This window comes from Centruroides sculpturatus, unplaced genomic scaffold (genome assembly GCF_000671375.1).
Source record: "Centruroides sculpturatus isolate CEXI.00-Female unplaced genomic scaffold, Cexi_2.0 scaffold1302, whole genome shotgun sequence".
NCBI lineage: Eukaryota > Metazoa > Arthropoda > Arachnida > Scorpiones > Buthidae > Centruroides > Centruroides sculpturatus.
This window is the reverse complement of record NW_019385419.1, coordinates 108107-126248: the sequence shown is the minus strand read 5'-3', so window position 1 is coordinate 126248 and position 18142 is coordinate 108107. Positions and strand designations below refer to the sequence as shown.

The window sequence follows — 18142 nt, the reverse complement described above, 5'->3', positions numbered from 1 at the left end:
TTACTTCTATTAAATTAATATTCTTTTTATTACTAGAAAATGAAATCTTTAAGATTGCTTTTTATTAATAAAGAAGCTTTCTACGTATTTCATTGGTACAAAAAAAAAGACTAAAGGGAAAGAGGAAAAGATGTCCATTTTATCACGGGCCTCATAAGCTATCGACGTCCTTTATACAAGAATTGTTTTAAATACTTGTTGTTTAAATTAAATTAATTAATGTTAAATTATTAAGCAAAGCAACTTAGATTAATTTTAGATAGTATTTATTATCATCATCGGTATTAATTTCTGTTCAGTTCAGTCATTCTTTCCGAATCTGATCTCTTCTCATGATCTTTCATAGTTAATTCGGGTTAGAACTACTTTTTCCTCTTTCATGTTGCCCAGTAAGTTAATATAACCTGAAATGACGAATAGTCTGTTCTATGACTACTTAATCCTGTAAAGTTAATATTAAAAAAATATTGTCAAGATAGTAATAATAATGTTATTGTCTTCGTTCGAATTATCAAAAATACATATTTAAAATAGTACAATGCAATAGCATTAGTCATCAGATATAAAAAAAAGGATTATTACAAGCCAGTTACTAAAGTTTCTGACTATAGTAATTTAGATTTAAATGACTTATTTACAAGGACGTCGAAGGTTCGTATGAAGCGCGAGGCAGCGTGGGTCCCCTTTAATCTTTTTCTTTTCTGTTTTTAAGCAGATGAAATACATAGAATATTTCTTTATTAATTAAAAAAACAGTCTTACTTTTTATTTTTTGTTAGTAAAAATAATATTAATTTTATAGGGAATAGAACTATTACAGGCCCTAAGTTTTCTCCATGCCTGGAAAAATCCTCAGCTCCCCCGCTCTCGAAAATTCTGCTCATTTGCAGGAAAAAAAATTATTTCATTTAAAAAATTGTGTTTCTAGTTTTCATAAAATATACGTGTCTATATTTTAAATGTATTCAGCACAGTTAACAATAACAAAATTTTGCAAGTCATCGTACTATAAATGTGAATAGAAATTATAAAATGAATAAATATAAATTTCGAAAGGCGTCTACGAAATTGAAATGTACTTGTCACTTATTCACAGGAATTATATCTTTAACATTTCTGTGATTTACACATCTATATGAAATAACCGTATTGAAATGAGACGTATAACTTAATACTGTTGACTAATGCAATCATCAAATCTAGAAAGTTAGGTAGACATAGTTTATTTTAAATGCTGAATTATGTTTAATATTATTTTTCTCAAATTTTATGAAAATATTTCGAAATAATATTTTACATTTGTTTATTACTAAAGAGAAATAAGATATTCATTAAATTTTAGTTTATAATCTCAGTTCAATATTATATTAAATTCTATTGGTGACTCATAATAATGGTCTAAAAGTCTTAAAGAGTTTATTTTACAATTAATAATTTCAGAATTTTATATTGAAATATATAATCTATGATATCAAACCTGAAATAATTGTGAAGGAGATCAGTTTTAAATACTTTATCACAAATAAAACGTTGCTGACTTTTTCTATAATTTTCAATATACAAGCATATATAATATCTATTTAAGTTATAAGAAAGAAATATATAAAGAGTAAAGCATTCGAATATTTGGAATAAAAACGAAAATTTTCAGTTTTTTAACAAAATAATTAATAGTTATTTTAGTTCTCTCTTATTCTAATGCATGCATTGGATCATTTTATGACTAAGTTTTGGTACGAAGCATAGAATGATGATTATACTGAATCTATAAATAATATATACAGTTTAGAAACGAAATATAACATACTCCATGCATATATTTTAAAAAACTAACAGTGACGTTATCAACATTTACACTTAAGTAACAAATAAAAATACAGTATTAAACATTGTAAATAGTGAGGTTTTGGAATAGATTTATGACCTATAAGCTATACATTTGTTTAATTTTTATTTAAAATTATTATTTTGGTTTATATTAATAATTGCGTTAAAATTAAAACTAGTTCTTTTTAAGCCCGGACCAATGAAACTTTTTAAATAAGTTACATTTTTCAGAGATAAATGACGCCGTAAAAATTAGTAAAATTTTTAATTATTTTATTTTATTAATAATAATAATTATTATTAAAAGATTATGATCAAATTTTTATTGATAGTAAAAGTATGTTTACAAGGAAATTGCTTTTGTTAATATATTCTTTTTTCATATGATTTTTAAGAGTTAGCATTTATATTCTGTAACAATTTCCATTCATCATGTACATTAATTTTTAACATATGTAAAACGTGATTAATTGTTTCATACCAGTGGTTCAATTAATCATTAAATTAAATAACAATTTAAATTGTAAATTAACTTAATGATTATTTGTATCGCTGATTATGATCACTTAATAAGATGTAAAGCACATCACATAGATGTATGATTAATAGGATCAGTGTATGGAAGGTTTAGCTAATTCAATAGTGGGGAATGTATACAGTATTATATATATATATATATAATAGAATCTCATTTTAACAGATCACTTGGACTGCTGAAAATCATCCATTGTTCTGAGAATCCATTGTATCACGAACCCTGGATATCCCATACACCCTGGAAAATATTTGTTATTCAAAAAATTTCCAGTTTTTAACCTCCTATGTACAGTATAAGAAATACCTGTACTTGAAATTATTCAGTCTCTAGAGATCTCTATTCTTTATTCTATAGTAACACTTATAAGATATATTATGCCCTACGTGTTTACAACAGAGCTGACAGAAACTATATATGTTGTAAGCAAAAGTGAGGCAAATTGCATATGCTCATTAGTATTCCACTTAACTTCATAATTTGTTAAAAATAACTTGTCCCTCTTGGTTTGTTTAGATGCCACTTTTCTCCCTATCAAATACAACAACTACTTGATATTAGCAATGTCATGTAAGCTTGTTCATTTATACTGAAAATTATAAGGAAGATCTCCATAACTTGGAAAGACTTGATGGCCTCACTAAATTTTGACATTACACTTGGACCAGTATCAGAATGTTCATTAGGTTCACCTCCTCAATTGTATCAGCCTGCTGACTCTCTTCACATAATTCTTCAATTGTACATATCCTAAATGTAACGAGTGCATTATCAAACTCAACAAATTCCCAGAAACACCCAAATATTAACTAAACATTGAAAAAATGCAAAGTTTATGATAGATGGGACTAGAAAAAAAGCTATAAGGAGGTAAAATTATACTGATTTGGTGGGACCTGGGAAAAAACCCTTATTCTGACAAATCCATTCTTCTACAAATAGTCTGTTAAAACAAGATTCTACTGTAAACTGTAATAAAAACCTTCATTATTCGAACTGTAGTAAAGTCGTAATTATCCAATCTTCAATTATTTGACCTATCACACAATCTATCACAATTCTCCAAGTTAAAGAATACAAAACTACGTAATAGTGTAAACGTTCCAACATTTAAATTAAAAATTTATAACAAAAAGCATAGAATGGTTAACATTCTAATTTGGAACTTTAAACTAAAAACAGATCTGAAATAGGCTTGTGACGTAAGGCAAAAATATTTGTCAGGAGAGTAAAACAGTGCTAGAATAGAGTTAAGGTATTACTATTACTGTGTTTAATTATCTGACCATTGGTATATGTGCCAGATATTTTGAAAAGTATCTGATTAAAAATCTGTTTAGTTTTGAACTGTGTTGAAGCATCATATAGTGATGTTTGCTCTTTCGTATGGAGGTTTGTTTCTGTAAAATCACAAGTTTGGCTTAACTGCTATGCATTAAGTTATGCTTGTAAATGAAGGTTTGCAACAGGTATTCATTTCATTAACAAACCTATCTAACAGTCTATTTCCAAATATGGTTTCACGTTATTTGGATTTTGTTTTTTATTATTATTTAGTCCATTGCCATTTCCATTTAAGCCAGATGATCAAGATGTTATTATATATTATTGTTGAAATTATTTAAAAACTATCATTAATATACATATTAATCAATGAAAACTATTATTTTTACAGACTGCTTGAAGTTTTGTCTCTCATAACTAAACTATATTAAAAGAAATACTTTAATTAATCAATCCAAACAGTTCTAAAAGCATCCAAAATATTACAAATAAAGCAATTTATTATCCAAAATTACCTAATGAGCTTAAACTATCCACCAGACCATGTTCTAATCCCATTCCTGGAATTGTAGGAAGTCCACCAGGTTCATCTAAACACAAAAAAATAGATTAATATATAAAATTTGTTTTAAATGAACTGAAAAATGTTTGTAACAAGCATTTTATGTATCACTTACCATATTCTGCTGTTTCATCCTGACCTTTCGGCAGAGTGTTTAAGTTATACTTATCTCGCATTTTATCGCCAGGACGATTTCTAGTCCAAAATTTACTAAAAAAACAAATTAACAAAATAATTTATAATTTTAACAAAATTTAATTTTATATTTAAAAAAAATAATTACCTTGTATGATCATTAGAACCAGAACATAATATATGACCCAGGGGATGCCAAGCCAAAGACCAAACGCATGAATCGTGAGCTTGTTCCATTCCTCCAACTTCTTTATCAGCTCTGTCACAAATGAATTAAATAAATTAATGCAACAATGTTTTTGAAAACATGAAACAAAATTCTTTCAAACAAAATTAATTTACTTACCCTACGACCCAAAACATAATTGAACCGTCTGATCCTCCGCTAGCAAATAGACTTTCGTGTACTGGATGCCAACCTAAGCCTAGATTCAAAATATAAATTTAATAACTATAAATAAATCAATATTTATTAAATGACTTATATTCTTAAAGAAAAGAATCAGGCTGGAGTGGGATTCAAACCCACAACTCCTGCTTACTGTGCAGATGCATTGCCAGTTATGCTACCCAGACCTTCATCCAACCCTTCATTAAATTTAATAACAGATGGCTCCCTAATGCCTAATCCTCTAGTACCAAATTACTTAGAATTTAAATATTAATAGTAGTGGAAATATAGTCTGATTCATTACGACAATTGTTTGGTTTTCAACGTATTATTACTTATGCTATTAAATATATTAATTAGATTTTTCCTAACTTTGTAAATATAGTAAGACCCCACTTAACCCATCAGTAGAGCAAGCAACCTGAATTTAAATTCTAACCATTTTCCTGTGCTTCCACACTTCACTTACATTAGCCATTGTATGTGCAAAATATCATAAATCAAAACATTGTAAGTCGAGGAGAGTCTGTATTGAGCTGTCCAACCCATCCTCAGGTTATCAAAACCATTTGAATAAGGTCAAACACAGGTTCTAACATTACATATTGTAAACACCACCCCAAACCCCTTGCTAGCTCACTAGCAATCTGTGCTAGACTGATTATACAATCACGTCTATTCCATCCCACCTTATCCAAAAAATCCTACAGTGGATTTTTCATCTTGATCTTCAAAAAACTTTTATATTATCATTTACAAAATTATTAGAAAAAATACTAAATTCAGGAACAAAAAACAAATTTTATTCAGAAAAACGATTCTTGAATTTAGCATTTTTTCTAATAATTTTGAACATGATACCAAGCACAGTTTTTCACTTGATTATCATTTACAACAAATTATTGGATATTAATGTAGTCTTCGAATGAATAAACAGTTTAGTATTCCTCCAGTACTTAATCCTATTCTACATATTTATTTATTAAATTGCAAACTTCTCTCATTATTGTCTTGTTTAAAATTAATTATGTTAAGCATTAGCCATATTGGGAACTTACTCACATTTCACTTTCCCTCACTCTCTCATACAATAACTACTTTCTTTTCATTATACAGTCGACCGCCCTATAACACAGTAGATACGTTCCATTCTTTATGAAATTGATGTTCTAAGAGTCCTTAAATACATGAGCCAATCACAGCCCGGCACGTATGCAGTTTATGGACTACGGCTGTTTGAAAGGTTTTCTTCCATAAAATTAATCAATTCTAGATTAATTTGACTCAACATTTCCAAAACACACATAATTTTTTGGGAATAATCCATATAAACTATGCTATAAACAAAAAATTGTAGGATTACTTACCGAGTGTACACCGTTTGAATTAGTGTACACCATTGCCTAAGCTTGTTTTTGTCATGGAGCTTGTCATCGAATGGCGCTCGCAAACTTCCTGATAAATTATTTGTTTTGCAAAAAATTCACTGTACTTTGGAGACATCATTAATATATATATAATTTTTATGGACATTAAATAATAAATGGTTTTTAGTAGGTCTGCTGCTTGTTTAAACTCAATGGTTTGTACAATATCCACTATTGATCTAGATTCGACCAATCCTGTCGCAACATGAGTCGGCGATGACATTTTACCAAATTATACGAGTTTTTTTAGCATGTTCGTACGAATACTGTCAGAATTTTTTGCCGTCATATAGGAATCCGAACTATATGAACCCATGTTATAGGGGGGTCAACTGTATTGCAGTTGTGCAAGTAATGGCCTTGAGTTTTAAAACACCTATTCAGCTTTCACATTGATAATGACTATAAACAATGAAAAGGAACATCTCTCCTGAAGCAAACAGAAAATGCTTCAGGAGAGATGTAATGTAAGCTCCAGAAAATTGATCCAGCAATACAAGAGTAGAAGGTCCTTGACGAAAAACTATTGTGCTACATTATTTGTCCTACAGAATATAGTATGCATTCTTTTAAGATTTAATAATTTACTGAATGCTGATTTATCTTAACAATCAAGATAAATCAAAAGACATTGGGAGCCACAAATTGTTCTCAAAGAACTGAACGACTGCGAAACCTCTGGCTGCTGACATTTGAATTAAATGGTCATATATAATCCTTAAATAAGAAGTTAAGGTTCAAATCTAGTCATGAAACTTTTTCTCTACAACTCCTTCTTCAATTTTAATTATTATTAAATAGTCATTATGATACTTAATTTGATGAATTTCCTATAATAACTGATTAGACTAGGCAAGTGTTATTTTCGATTAATCAGTTCTTATAGGAAATTCAGTATAACTATTATTAAATAATATTATAACAGGGATATGCTATTGAAGCTTGTCTTGAAGTTTCCTTCAAGACAAGCTTCAATAGCATATGTAAGTAACTATTCCTATTGTAAAGAACTATTTAACCACAGGAACTTAGAAGAGATATATACAGGGTCTTCAAAAAAGAATGCTACCATTTTAAATTACTGTAATTATGTCAATTATTACCTAAGAAGTGTACATTGTACACCAATTGATAAAGTAACTGTTCAAGTTTTATCTCCCAATTGCATTCAATTGTCTTTTTATCTACTGCATGTAGGAAGCACTGTAAACAAAAATGGTGATTCTGCAACATAAGCATTTTGTGTATTTTAGTAAGCTAACTTCAAATCAATCATAATCGTGCAACAAGAATGTTTGTTTTATAAGGTGAATCACTTTAAAATTGACCATGATTTCAATTTTGAAAACTGCTGAACACAAAATGTTTTCTCTGTTGCAGAGATGCCATTTTCCATTTTTGTTTACAGTACCTCCTACAGGCAGCAGACAAAAAAGACATTTGTATGATAGATGAAACTCAGACAATTACTCTATCAATTAATATACACTAGATACTTCTCGGGCAATAATTAACATAATCACAGTAATTTAGTATATAAACTAAAACATAAAATGAAAAAAATACAAAATATACATGAATAATAAGGCAATGTAAAATGGCACTAATATTAATATTATCATGATTATTATATTAATATTAATATATCATGATTAATATATTATCAGTCAGATTAAACTCATTTTGCAAGATAATAATAAGCTATTTAGACTATTAAAATCATTAAATATTGAATTTATTTTATTCATTGGCATTCAAAAGCTATATACAGTTGAACCTGTCTGTCTCTAACATGTTTATCTCGAAATTTATTTTTCCCCCTGCATTTTCAGCCTAAATTCAATATATTTTCCAAGTTTATCTCAAATTATTTTCTCCAAAACCTCTATATCTCAAATTACAGACTGAAGTGTCAATTACAAATTCAAAGTTCAGTAACTATATTGTGATAGCATATATTGGAGTTGAGAAACATCTCTTGAAATACAGTATATAGTTGAAATTATACTGCTTTTCTCTGATTGCTACTAGTTTCGCTTGTATCTTATTTGTTGAAGAAAGTTAGGCATTAGAAACTATTGACAAACTATTTTTGTTCAGATATGTCAAAATGTTTTATTTATACCTAATACAGGTGTGTATTGTACTTGCTATTGTATTAATAAATTACCATACCTCCAATCAAACCCTATTACTGTTTACTGTGTATACATCGAAACCTGTTTATCTCAAATTTTTTTTCTTGTTTTCGTGAGATTTGCGATAGATGGGTTCAACTACTATATATAAATTTGAAAGTCATATTTTGGTCTTTACTAACCAAAATTCCAATAGCCAAAATAAACTAAATATAATTTAAACTTTTTGTTTTATAAACAAAATGAATTCATTTCTGAATAAAATTTGACATGAAAAGACTAATTTTGTTATTATTGAATATAGATTGTTCCAGATTTTCTTGAAAAAAATTCCATTATTTAAAGACAGAACTTACTGCAAGCTTCTTTTTTATGACCTCGAAATGTTTGAACTTCTTGACTCATATTTCTGATGTCAAATAATTTAAGCAGATGATCTCTTGAAGCCGTTAATAACCAATTTCCATTCTGATTCCATTTGACTTCCATTACTGTACTTTTATGTGCATGTCTATAAAATTTGAAAAAAGTATTTCCAATAAAACTCTTAAAATGGACAAAAAAAAATAACTTTAAGCATTTTAACACTTATTAACACTTACATCGTAGCTAAACTATGACCTGATTTTGGATCCCATAACTTTATAGGCTGTTGACTGTCTTTACTTCCGGATACGATCAATGACTTTTGTGGATGCCAGTCTACACATTTCACATCAGCACCGTGTCCTACGAAAAATATATATAATCAAATATATATTAAATTATCACTATTATATACAAAATATTCACATTAGGAATTCATTATGTTTACAAATGTCATACAATTTAGATTAGTATAGCAATTCTAAACAGGATTTATATGGATATCTAGGATTTTTTCTGGAAACTGTAAATGTCTGGATTCCAAAATTATCATCATATTTACTTACAAGCTTCATTATGTACTTTTGATATTTAACAGATGACATTTGGAGCTGAATAAGAACTAAATAAAGCTTTCTACAACTCCTTCCTACTACCTTGTAACAGCACCACTCTTGACATTTCCAAACTACAGACTATGTTATTTAAGAAACTTCCATACATCTAATGTCTTTTTATCAACAAGAAAGTGATGCTTTTGATTTTCATTTTTGTATTTCATTCTGAAAGAACTTTACTAATTTTTAATTTTCTAATTAAATTATTTAAAAACTTTCCATACATTTCATGGGGTTGCTGCTGGAATATTTTCAAAATTGCCTGTTGTCTTCTTGTTCTGTATGAAAATATGATAAATTTTGTTTGAAATGATTTCAATCAATTTAGTCTGACAAGGATAGTTGTAAGCTATTGAAAGTACTTGCATTTTTGAATAAAAAATCATTTTTAATGTAGCACAGTGAAGCACAGGGCTGCACCCACACACAAAGTAATACAGCACAGGACTGTCCCACACACAGCACACATGCAGCCCAGTGCTGTAATAAATACGACCCAGCACTGTAATGAGTGCAGCCCAACATAAAATCATAAACTTCCTTAATCAAACATCTTTACTAGACCCGATATGTTTAAAAGCTATACACCAACCAAAGTCAAATATTATCGGGCCAGAAATGGCTATAATACTAATAATTTAATAGACAATTTGGCATTAGAGTTAAGCATTAGGTCCATCTCATGATAAATTTAATAATTATAAATTAATTAAATAATTTTAAATAATAATTTTAGAATTACTGGAAGAAAAGAATCAGCCCAAAGCGGAACTCCAGCTTACTTTGGCAATGCATCTGCATTGCCAAAGTAAGCTGGAGTTGCGGGAGTTGGTAAGCAGGAGTTGTGGGTTCAAGTCACACTTCAGGCCGATTGTTTTCTTCCAGTAATTCTAAAATTATTATTTAAAATAATTTATAATTATTAAATTTATCATGAGATGGCACCTAACACCTAACTCTAATGCCCAATTGTTTATTAAATTATTAGTATTATAGCCATTTCTGGCCTGATAATATTTGGCTTTGGTTGATGTATATTTTATAAACTTCCATAAAACATTGAGATCTTTACATGCTTATTTTTTAACTTTTTGAAATTTGCATGGCATTGTAATACAGTAGAGCCTCGAGAACTCGGCACTCGATAACCCAGCACTCCAGATAACTCAGCCACACCTTGCCAGGGCAAAAAAATCCTTAGTTAATTAATTTTCATTATAGACAGCTTTATGCCTCATAAAGTATTTTTCTGAGGTCTGTCTTATCAGGTAAATTACTGTACACAGTGTATTCATTAATTTTCATTTTCATGTAGTAAAGGCTCTATGCCTTCATAAAGAATGTACTTTTCCTTTGTTTAAGGGTATTTGGGCAGTTTATTCTCTGTTGTATTCTCAAGCAAACAATACATACAAGTACAGTACAATATTTTCTGAGGAAACACACATACTTATCCTTTTTTTAACCCCATTTCCGATAACCCGGCGTTTTCACAAACTCGGCCACCCTTTGGTCCACATTAGGCCAAGTTTTCAAGGCTCTACTGTACTTTTAATTAAATAATTGTCACAAAATGCTATTAGTATACACTTTAAAAATATATATTTGGCACGCTTCCTAGTAAAGCTGCTTAAATTCAACTTTGCTAAAAGACAGTTAAGCTATTTCTGCTTTAAGTTAGCTGTTGTAGCTCTAGTGCAGCAAAGTTCACAAGCACTGAAGACAGAAGTTAATTAAGATGGCTGCCACCATAAATTATATGCATATATTGTATTGTACAGTATTTCAAATAAAAAGATTTAGCTACTTTGTGCCAAAATGGGCTACCCTTTTTTTTACTTTGCCTCACAAAATTCATTTGGCACATTTGCTACTTTTTGGGCTACAAAAATTTTACTTGGCTACATAATTAGTTCAACGTTTGTTCATCAGCCAAGACCAGTAAATCTACTTGCATCACCTTTACATGTAGTTTTATAGTTTGTGTGTGGCCTGAGATAATTTCTTTTCTTTAAATGTGGCCCAAGGAAGTCAAAATTTTGGACACTCCTGCTTTGTATAGCAGCTTGTACTGTTATTTGTATTCAATAAAAGTGGACATATCATTTAGAAGATGTTACTAACCAAACCATCCTGTACCATAATCATAGCTTTATGGGGCCCAGACAAATTTGAATTAGTGGGTCCACACAGTGTTAACTTCGTACATTTTTTCTTCAGAGTAATTTTTTGGAGAAAAATATTTTCTTATAAAAGATTAGTTTGGGGCCTCCTATTGCTGGAGGCCCCAGGTAATTGCCCTTTTTGTCCATATGATAACACACCACTAGATAACTTGCAATTTTTGGGGCTATTACTATTGATTTAGTAGAAAAAATATACACAAATGACCATTTGAATATATTTTCTGCTAAACCAAAAATAATGTATACTCTGCTGCACCAGGAAGACACCCGAAGGCATTGTTATTGTGTGATCAACAGACACATCTATTAGTATTTTAGACAATGTATGTTATTTTTTAAGATCTCTTACACTTGAAATAGCTTAAAATATTTTTTTGTAAAATGAAAGCTTAATCAATATTTACATTTTTTTTTATATAATGCTATCAATTATACTGTACAAAGTCATCATAATTAAAGCATCTCTATTTAATGTTGTCTGGATATGCAGCAATTTTACATTCTTGAAGATGAGTTATGAAGCTTGAAAGCACTTGAACAAGTTTTCATTTTATTTTTTATAGTTATTATTCAATTAAAGGTAGTATTTTCTTCTTTAAATATAGTAGAGTTATACTTTAGAACACTTGTTTATTTGATCGTACGATATAAATTCAAATTTAGAAATTGAATTAATAATAATCTTAACCAGAATGAAATAATTATGCATTAGAATGTATCCTGTTTCATATCTTAAATACACTTATTTGTGAAAATAGGTTTTGCTAAAGTAACCAGACGTCTCGGTTTTTGACTCTGTCCCAGCTTGGAAAAATGTCCTGGTCTTGTCTCAGTTTTGAATAAAATGTCCAACTTATCTCATTTTTATTTCTAAGTAAATAGTTTGTATTAAAAAATTGTTTTTAAAATTAAACAGATGTAATTTATAAAATGTTGCTTCAAAGAATTATCCTTTAACATTTACTACATATATTGATAGAATATTACATCCTAGTAAATTACCACAATGTTACTTACATAGAGATGCAGCTAAGCATAGTGCTGTTACCTAAATCCTACACTAATAAATTGACCAGGTGTCTCAAATTAAGCAGAACAGTCCTGTTTGTCAATATGCTGTCCTATTACTTAAACTGTTTGAAAAATATCAATATTCATTGCATAAATTGTAATTGTATAAATTAATTGCATAAATTGTAAAGTTTTAATATTCAATTTATAGAAATAGTAGCCCAATTGGCTATTTATTGTCCAGTCTGTCATCACTACATCACTATCTGTCGGACAACAGTGAATGTATACCACGTGCATTCATGTGAATGATGATTTTTGCTAATTATCCAAATTAAAAAAATATCTCTCTTAAATATTTTAATTTTGATGAGAATAGCAAAATTTTGGCAACTGCTAAATTGTTGGTAAATCAGAAATAGTACACCAAAATCATCACATGACTCATATGATGTCACCTGGCCTAATGTCCCGCTTTTTATGTTTTGTGATCTGGTCACTTTAGTTTTTCCCTATTGATATCATCATAACTTTTGGAGTACCTTCTTCAAGCAGACATAATCTTGATGAAATCACATTCTTAATAGACCACTAGACAAGTTTTCCAATAAAATAGGTCATTTGATCTTATTCAGTGGCTAAATGTAAAAGTTACTTATTACTTACTTATCCAAATTACTTAGACACACCTTTAAAAAAAAATTGCAAAGGATTCCAATATCACAACCTCTTAATAAAAATCCACCATACATTCACTCCTTAGAAATGATAAAGACACCATTAATAAACAACTTTATGTAAAGTCTACTCCATTCCATCTTGGACACCAGAATTGGCCAAAAGTTATAATACACAGGAGCAACAAAACATTCCTTGAATCTTTTATTAAAAGAGCATGAGTCTACTATCACCCCCACGGTCCTAGTGAATTTTGGTACAGATAACCAGGTGCAATTATCCATTAACAATGCACGTATCATACCAGAAAGAAGACTTATCTTAGGAATTAGAAGAAACTAGATATGTATAAAGTATGTAGAAAAAATACTGGCATCAATTTTAAAGGCAATGACACTCTCTCCGAGGCATGAGTTCATATTTTGAAATTGTATAAATAAATTTTTTCATTTGTAAATGGCCACAGTGAGTCTTAATGTATTATTCAATCAGACACTTACTTTACTAGCCACCCATGAAGATTAGTAAAAAAGTAGATGCCACATAAATGCAGTTTTTCGATGCTTGAGTGTTACTATTAAACATAGGTGTAAATAATACTATACACTATATTATATCATAAATTGTGTATTGACTTGATTTTAAAATATAGTAATTAAAAGCAAATTAAGACATACTTAATGTAACACAATTTTATTATAACCAGTGTTGTTCAATTAGCAGTCATTTTATTTAAATGACCATTAAAAGTATTTTGCCAAAACTAGCAGTTAAAAATAAAAGTATTGAAATCATTTCATTCAACTCTTGGTTTATTCTGAAAAAAATTTTAAATGACTAAATTTAAATCAAATTCTGATAATTCACAAATAAAAGTGGAATTTAATAACAAAAACAAATACACTGAGTTCAGCGTTACATGCGTTTAAACACATGTAATGCTGAACTCAGTGTATTTGTTTTTGTTATTATATATTAATTTGGCGTGTTAGTCTTCCTATTGATTACTAAAAGTGGAATTCTTTCAGCTGATTATGATGTATGTTTCTTTATGTACTCGTAAGTTTTTCTGAGGTAAATTCATTACAGTATATTCATTTTTTGATTCTCATCATAAATTTTAGTACAAATTCTTACAGAGAAATTTTAGATAAAAATTTTCAGATATTCATTGGTACCTTTCTTATAAAATAAATCATAGTGTGACATTTAAAAAGTGAAAAGGTTGGAATCAGATTCGGAGTCAGAATAGGACATTTCAAATTTGCCAGAGTGAGTCAGAGTTGGACTATTTGTTTACCGATTCTGCCACTTTGATTTTGATTGGGATGCAAGAGAGGTGCACACCTTGAAACACTCTCAAAAGCAACATAAATTGTATACAATTTTGTAATCTTTCTGTGAATAGATTCTTGAGAAACAGTTTGATAAAAGGAATTTACAAGCACAGAAAAATTTGAGAAAATTGGATATTAAACTTTGTAACTCAAAACTCTAACTTAAAGTTGGATTTTTTTTATCTGTTAAATTTCGACTTAGCAGGTTTTAATTTATATATCAAATTGGAAACTGCTATGAGAGTTATATAACAGCACTCAAAAATCATAAAATGCAACAAAACTTTTTATTCACTAATGTTTTCAACTGTATTTTTTATTTTATATCTTACATTTTAAAAATGAAATTAAAAAAAAAATGGATACGATCAACTGATTTATAAAATGTATGCAATTGGGATTCTTTAAAATACACATTCATAAATCCCTATACAGCAGGGGTGTCCAACCTTTTTGTTTCTCTGGGCTGCATTGGAAGAAGTCAAGGAGTTTTTGGGCCAGTACATATAATATATACTTGTGGCCCAATATAGAAGTATATTTAAGGATTAACATGTCTAGATTATAATAATAAGTATTAAATCTTTATCACGAAAAAGAGTATTTTAAAAAATTACTTCTACAGACACTTTCAATTTTTACTTAGAAATAGATAAATTCATTTATTATAAAAGAGACAAACGGAAATTTATTTGAAAAACACAAATATTTGTTTTATTTGGGTCTCTAATTAATAAAAAGCGATGAAACACCATTTTAAAGTGCATTTTCATTCAACTAATATATTTATAATTAAAATGTAACCCAAGAAGTAGCCAATGCACCAAATGATAATTTCTAAGTCAAACAAAAAAAGTAGCCACATTTGGCGCAATGTAGCCAAATCTTGCAACATTGGAAGAAATACTATTACTAAATAAAGCTGGAGTTGTGACTCAAAGGATTACAGACCCAGGGAAAGGAGAGAAAGGAGAAAAGATAAAGAAGTGGAAAATTAAGGGTCAATATTTGCATAACAGAAAATCTATTTAATTTTTCTCACTACTTTTTATATTTTGTCTTTTCTTACCTTTGTCCTTTTCCCAAATTTGGGTCTATAATTCTTTGAGTCACAACTCCAGCTTTATTCAGTAATCCTTCCTCATTCACACATCTCCAAGTATTTGAAAATATTTCTTTTCCACTCAAAAATAAAATGTGAATAAAGGTTTACGACTTTGTGAAACTTTTTCTTTTTGAGTTTATGCCATTGAAATAAATAAATAATAAAAAAATTAAAACATTTGTTGGTTTTGTTTACACGTTTATTGGGCCGCATTGAAACTTGCCTTGGGCCGCATGCGGCCCGCAGGCCGCAGGTTGGACACCCCTGCTATACAGTAATCACAATTCCTTAGATTGATATTCCACCACTTTTTTACTCTTCTGACAGAATAATGATTGCTGGAATAGCCAGTTATGGTATTGTGATTGCTCTGTTGAAATTTGTTCCAGTGTAGATAGTTTAATACTATAAATCCTACAACAGAGGTGAAAAACCTTTTAATTGGAAGACCATATCCTATTTCAGAAAGAATTCATAAGGCTGAATGATATATTGCAAGTTGTATAAGTGTATAAAAGTGCTACAAGTTACATTTAGTCTATTATTCACCAATAATATTTATAAATTGAACTTAGACTCTGCCTTGTGACTTTGTTGCATTCCTGAGATGTGTGAAAAAGGGCAGATTGTAAAGATTCTTTTAATTTTTTTTATTTTGAACGTTTTTTTTTTCTATTATACATCATTTTTAATTAGATATATTACTTTATTAAAAAAAATAAAAAATATAATTTCATAACTAATAAGTTTGATTTTTCTCTCATGAATTTTATCATTTTATATTTCATCAGGCCACACTAGAAGCCATAAAGGACAACAGATTCCCCACCCCTGACTTATATCATGGATGGCATTGCCATTTGTTTCAATTTTAGTGATATCTGAATTTAGTTAGTAAAGTTTGGGCCTTTTATTGGACAAAAGTTGCATATAAGATGCAACTTTTGTCCAATAAAAGGCCCAAAAAATCACTCTACACCTTATATATGAAGCTACGATCTCCCATAGGCTATGAATTTCCCAATGGCATTCAGTACGCTACAAGTAACCTCTATCTATCTAGCCTAATAACTTCTGAATAAAATTCTTATTGTTTAATAAAAGACATTATTATTTTTTACTACAGACAAACAGCTTTTATATGTATTCATATTAAATACTTTAATGGTAAATTTTAATTGTAAATAATTTCATTTAAACCCCTCTTTTTCCCTGATAAATAAAAGTGTATGTTCTAATTCTAAGTTTTTTAACCAGAATAGATAAAAAAAATTTTGGGATCAAATGTCAAAAGTGTGTTATGACTTACTACACTTATTTTTTCCCCTCTAAATATTCTGTGATGAAATGGGGTTCATCTTATATGCCATAAAATATGATGGTTTAATTTTCAAAAATAATTAATTTTTCTTCATTTCTTCTTGAGTATAATCCAAATTAGAATAGGCCTATATTACATTTGCATTGTAATTAAAATACAGTTCGTGTCAAAAATTTAACAAAACTATTTGATTGTGGCAATTAATTTTTCTGTGTAAGTAATAACCTATATAGCCCATTTAAAGAAATTTAGTCATATATTTGCCAGATGGTAACTCTGTTATATGTACAGTACATTGTCATTCAAACCATTTACCAAATATGTAGTACAGTGGTTGAGCTGTATAGTGCCAAAATTGCCAGTTGGCAATATTTTTATTAAAATGGCAAAAAAAACATAATACTGGTGATAAAAACTAGTCCCTTTATTTCAACATTCAGCATGAAATTGAATCACAAAGTGGGCTTCATGAATAATACAGAATGTTGAGTTTCTATGCGATGGGAGTCCCGAACACCACACATCTAGAGATGTCATGACATCATGCAGAAAATTTAAACAGAAAAGCAGTAGGTGATGCTGATAACTGAAAGAAGTTTTCTTGCAATGCCATTCAGCATTTCCAAATTGAAGATTTTTTAACAACTGAAAGAAACTTTGGAAAAGTTTTTGGATGACATTTTGTACATTTTGATCTTTATTTCAGTAGACTATAGCATAAAAATTATGACATGACAGAACCTGTAAAGTACTGTTTAAGCATTGTAATCAAATGTGTTATTTGGAATTATTCATTAAAAAATTATTCAAAAATGATTCCTATTTCTAAGTGACAGCTTAATATGTTACTTTGCTTTCCAAACTCCAAACTGATAAAGCTGCCAGAATCTATATTAATCAGTATGCAAAACTGGTGGCAATAAATAATTTGAAGTGACAAAAAAAATTTTAAACTGGTGAAATGGTTGGACATTTTTTAAAATTTTCCAGAGTGACCACAGGTACTGTGAAAGTATGAATTTAACCTCAAGGAAAAAAACCACATTAATCAGGAGTCATGGCAGTGACTTCCAGCCAAGTAAAACTGTCACTGACTTACAGTTGCCAATTTTCAGGGGTTGATTTCTCCACCCCCCAAAAAAAATCTGAAGTAATTTCAAATATCTCATTCGAAGGAAAATTGTTTTTTTAGATAGTGTGCAAAATTTCAAGATTTTCTATA

General features: G+C 29.2%; 1 protein-coding gene across 1 annotated transcript in view; it reads right to left on the bottom strand.

Annotated features, from left to right (window-relative positions):
• The window catches only part of LOC111638802 (pre-mRNA 3' end processing protein WDR33-like), a 125570-nt gene that overhangs the window by 13068 nt on the left and 94360 nt on the right, over positions 1 to 18142 (bottom strand). Inside the window, exons 9-14 of the mRNA XM_023384554.1 lie at positions 8902 to 9028; positions 8656 to 8810; positions 4690 to 4768; positions 4492 to 4602; positions 4324 to 4418; positions 4162 to 4236 (exon numbers count right to left, since the gene is read on the bottom strand). Coding sequence (XP_023240322.1) covers positions 4162 to 4236; positions 4324 to 4418; positions 4492 to 4602; positions 4690 to 4768; positions 8656 to 8810; positions 8902 to 9028 — 642 coding nt within the window. The remainder of the gene's footprint in view (positions 1 to 4161; positions 4237 to 4323; positions 4419 to 4491; positions 4603 to 4689; positions 4769 to 8655; positions 8811 to 8901; positions 9029 to 18142) is intronic.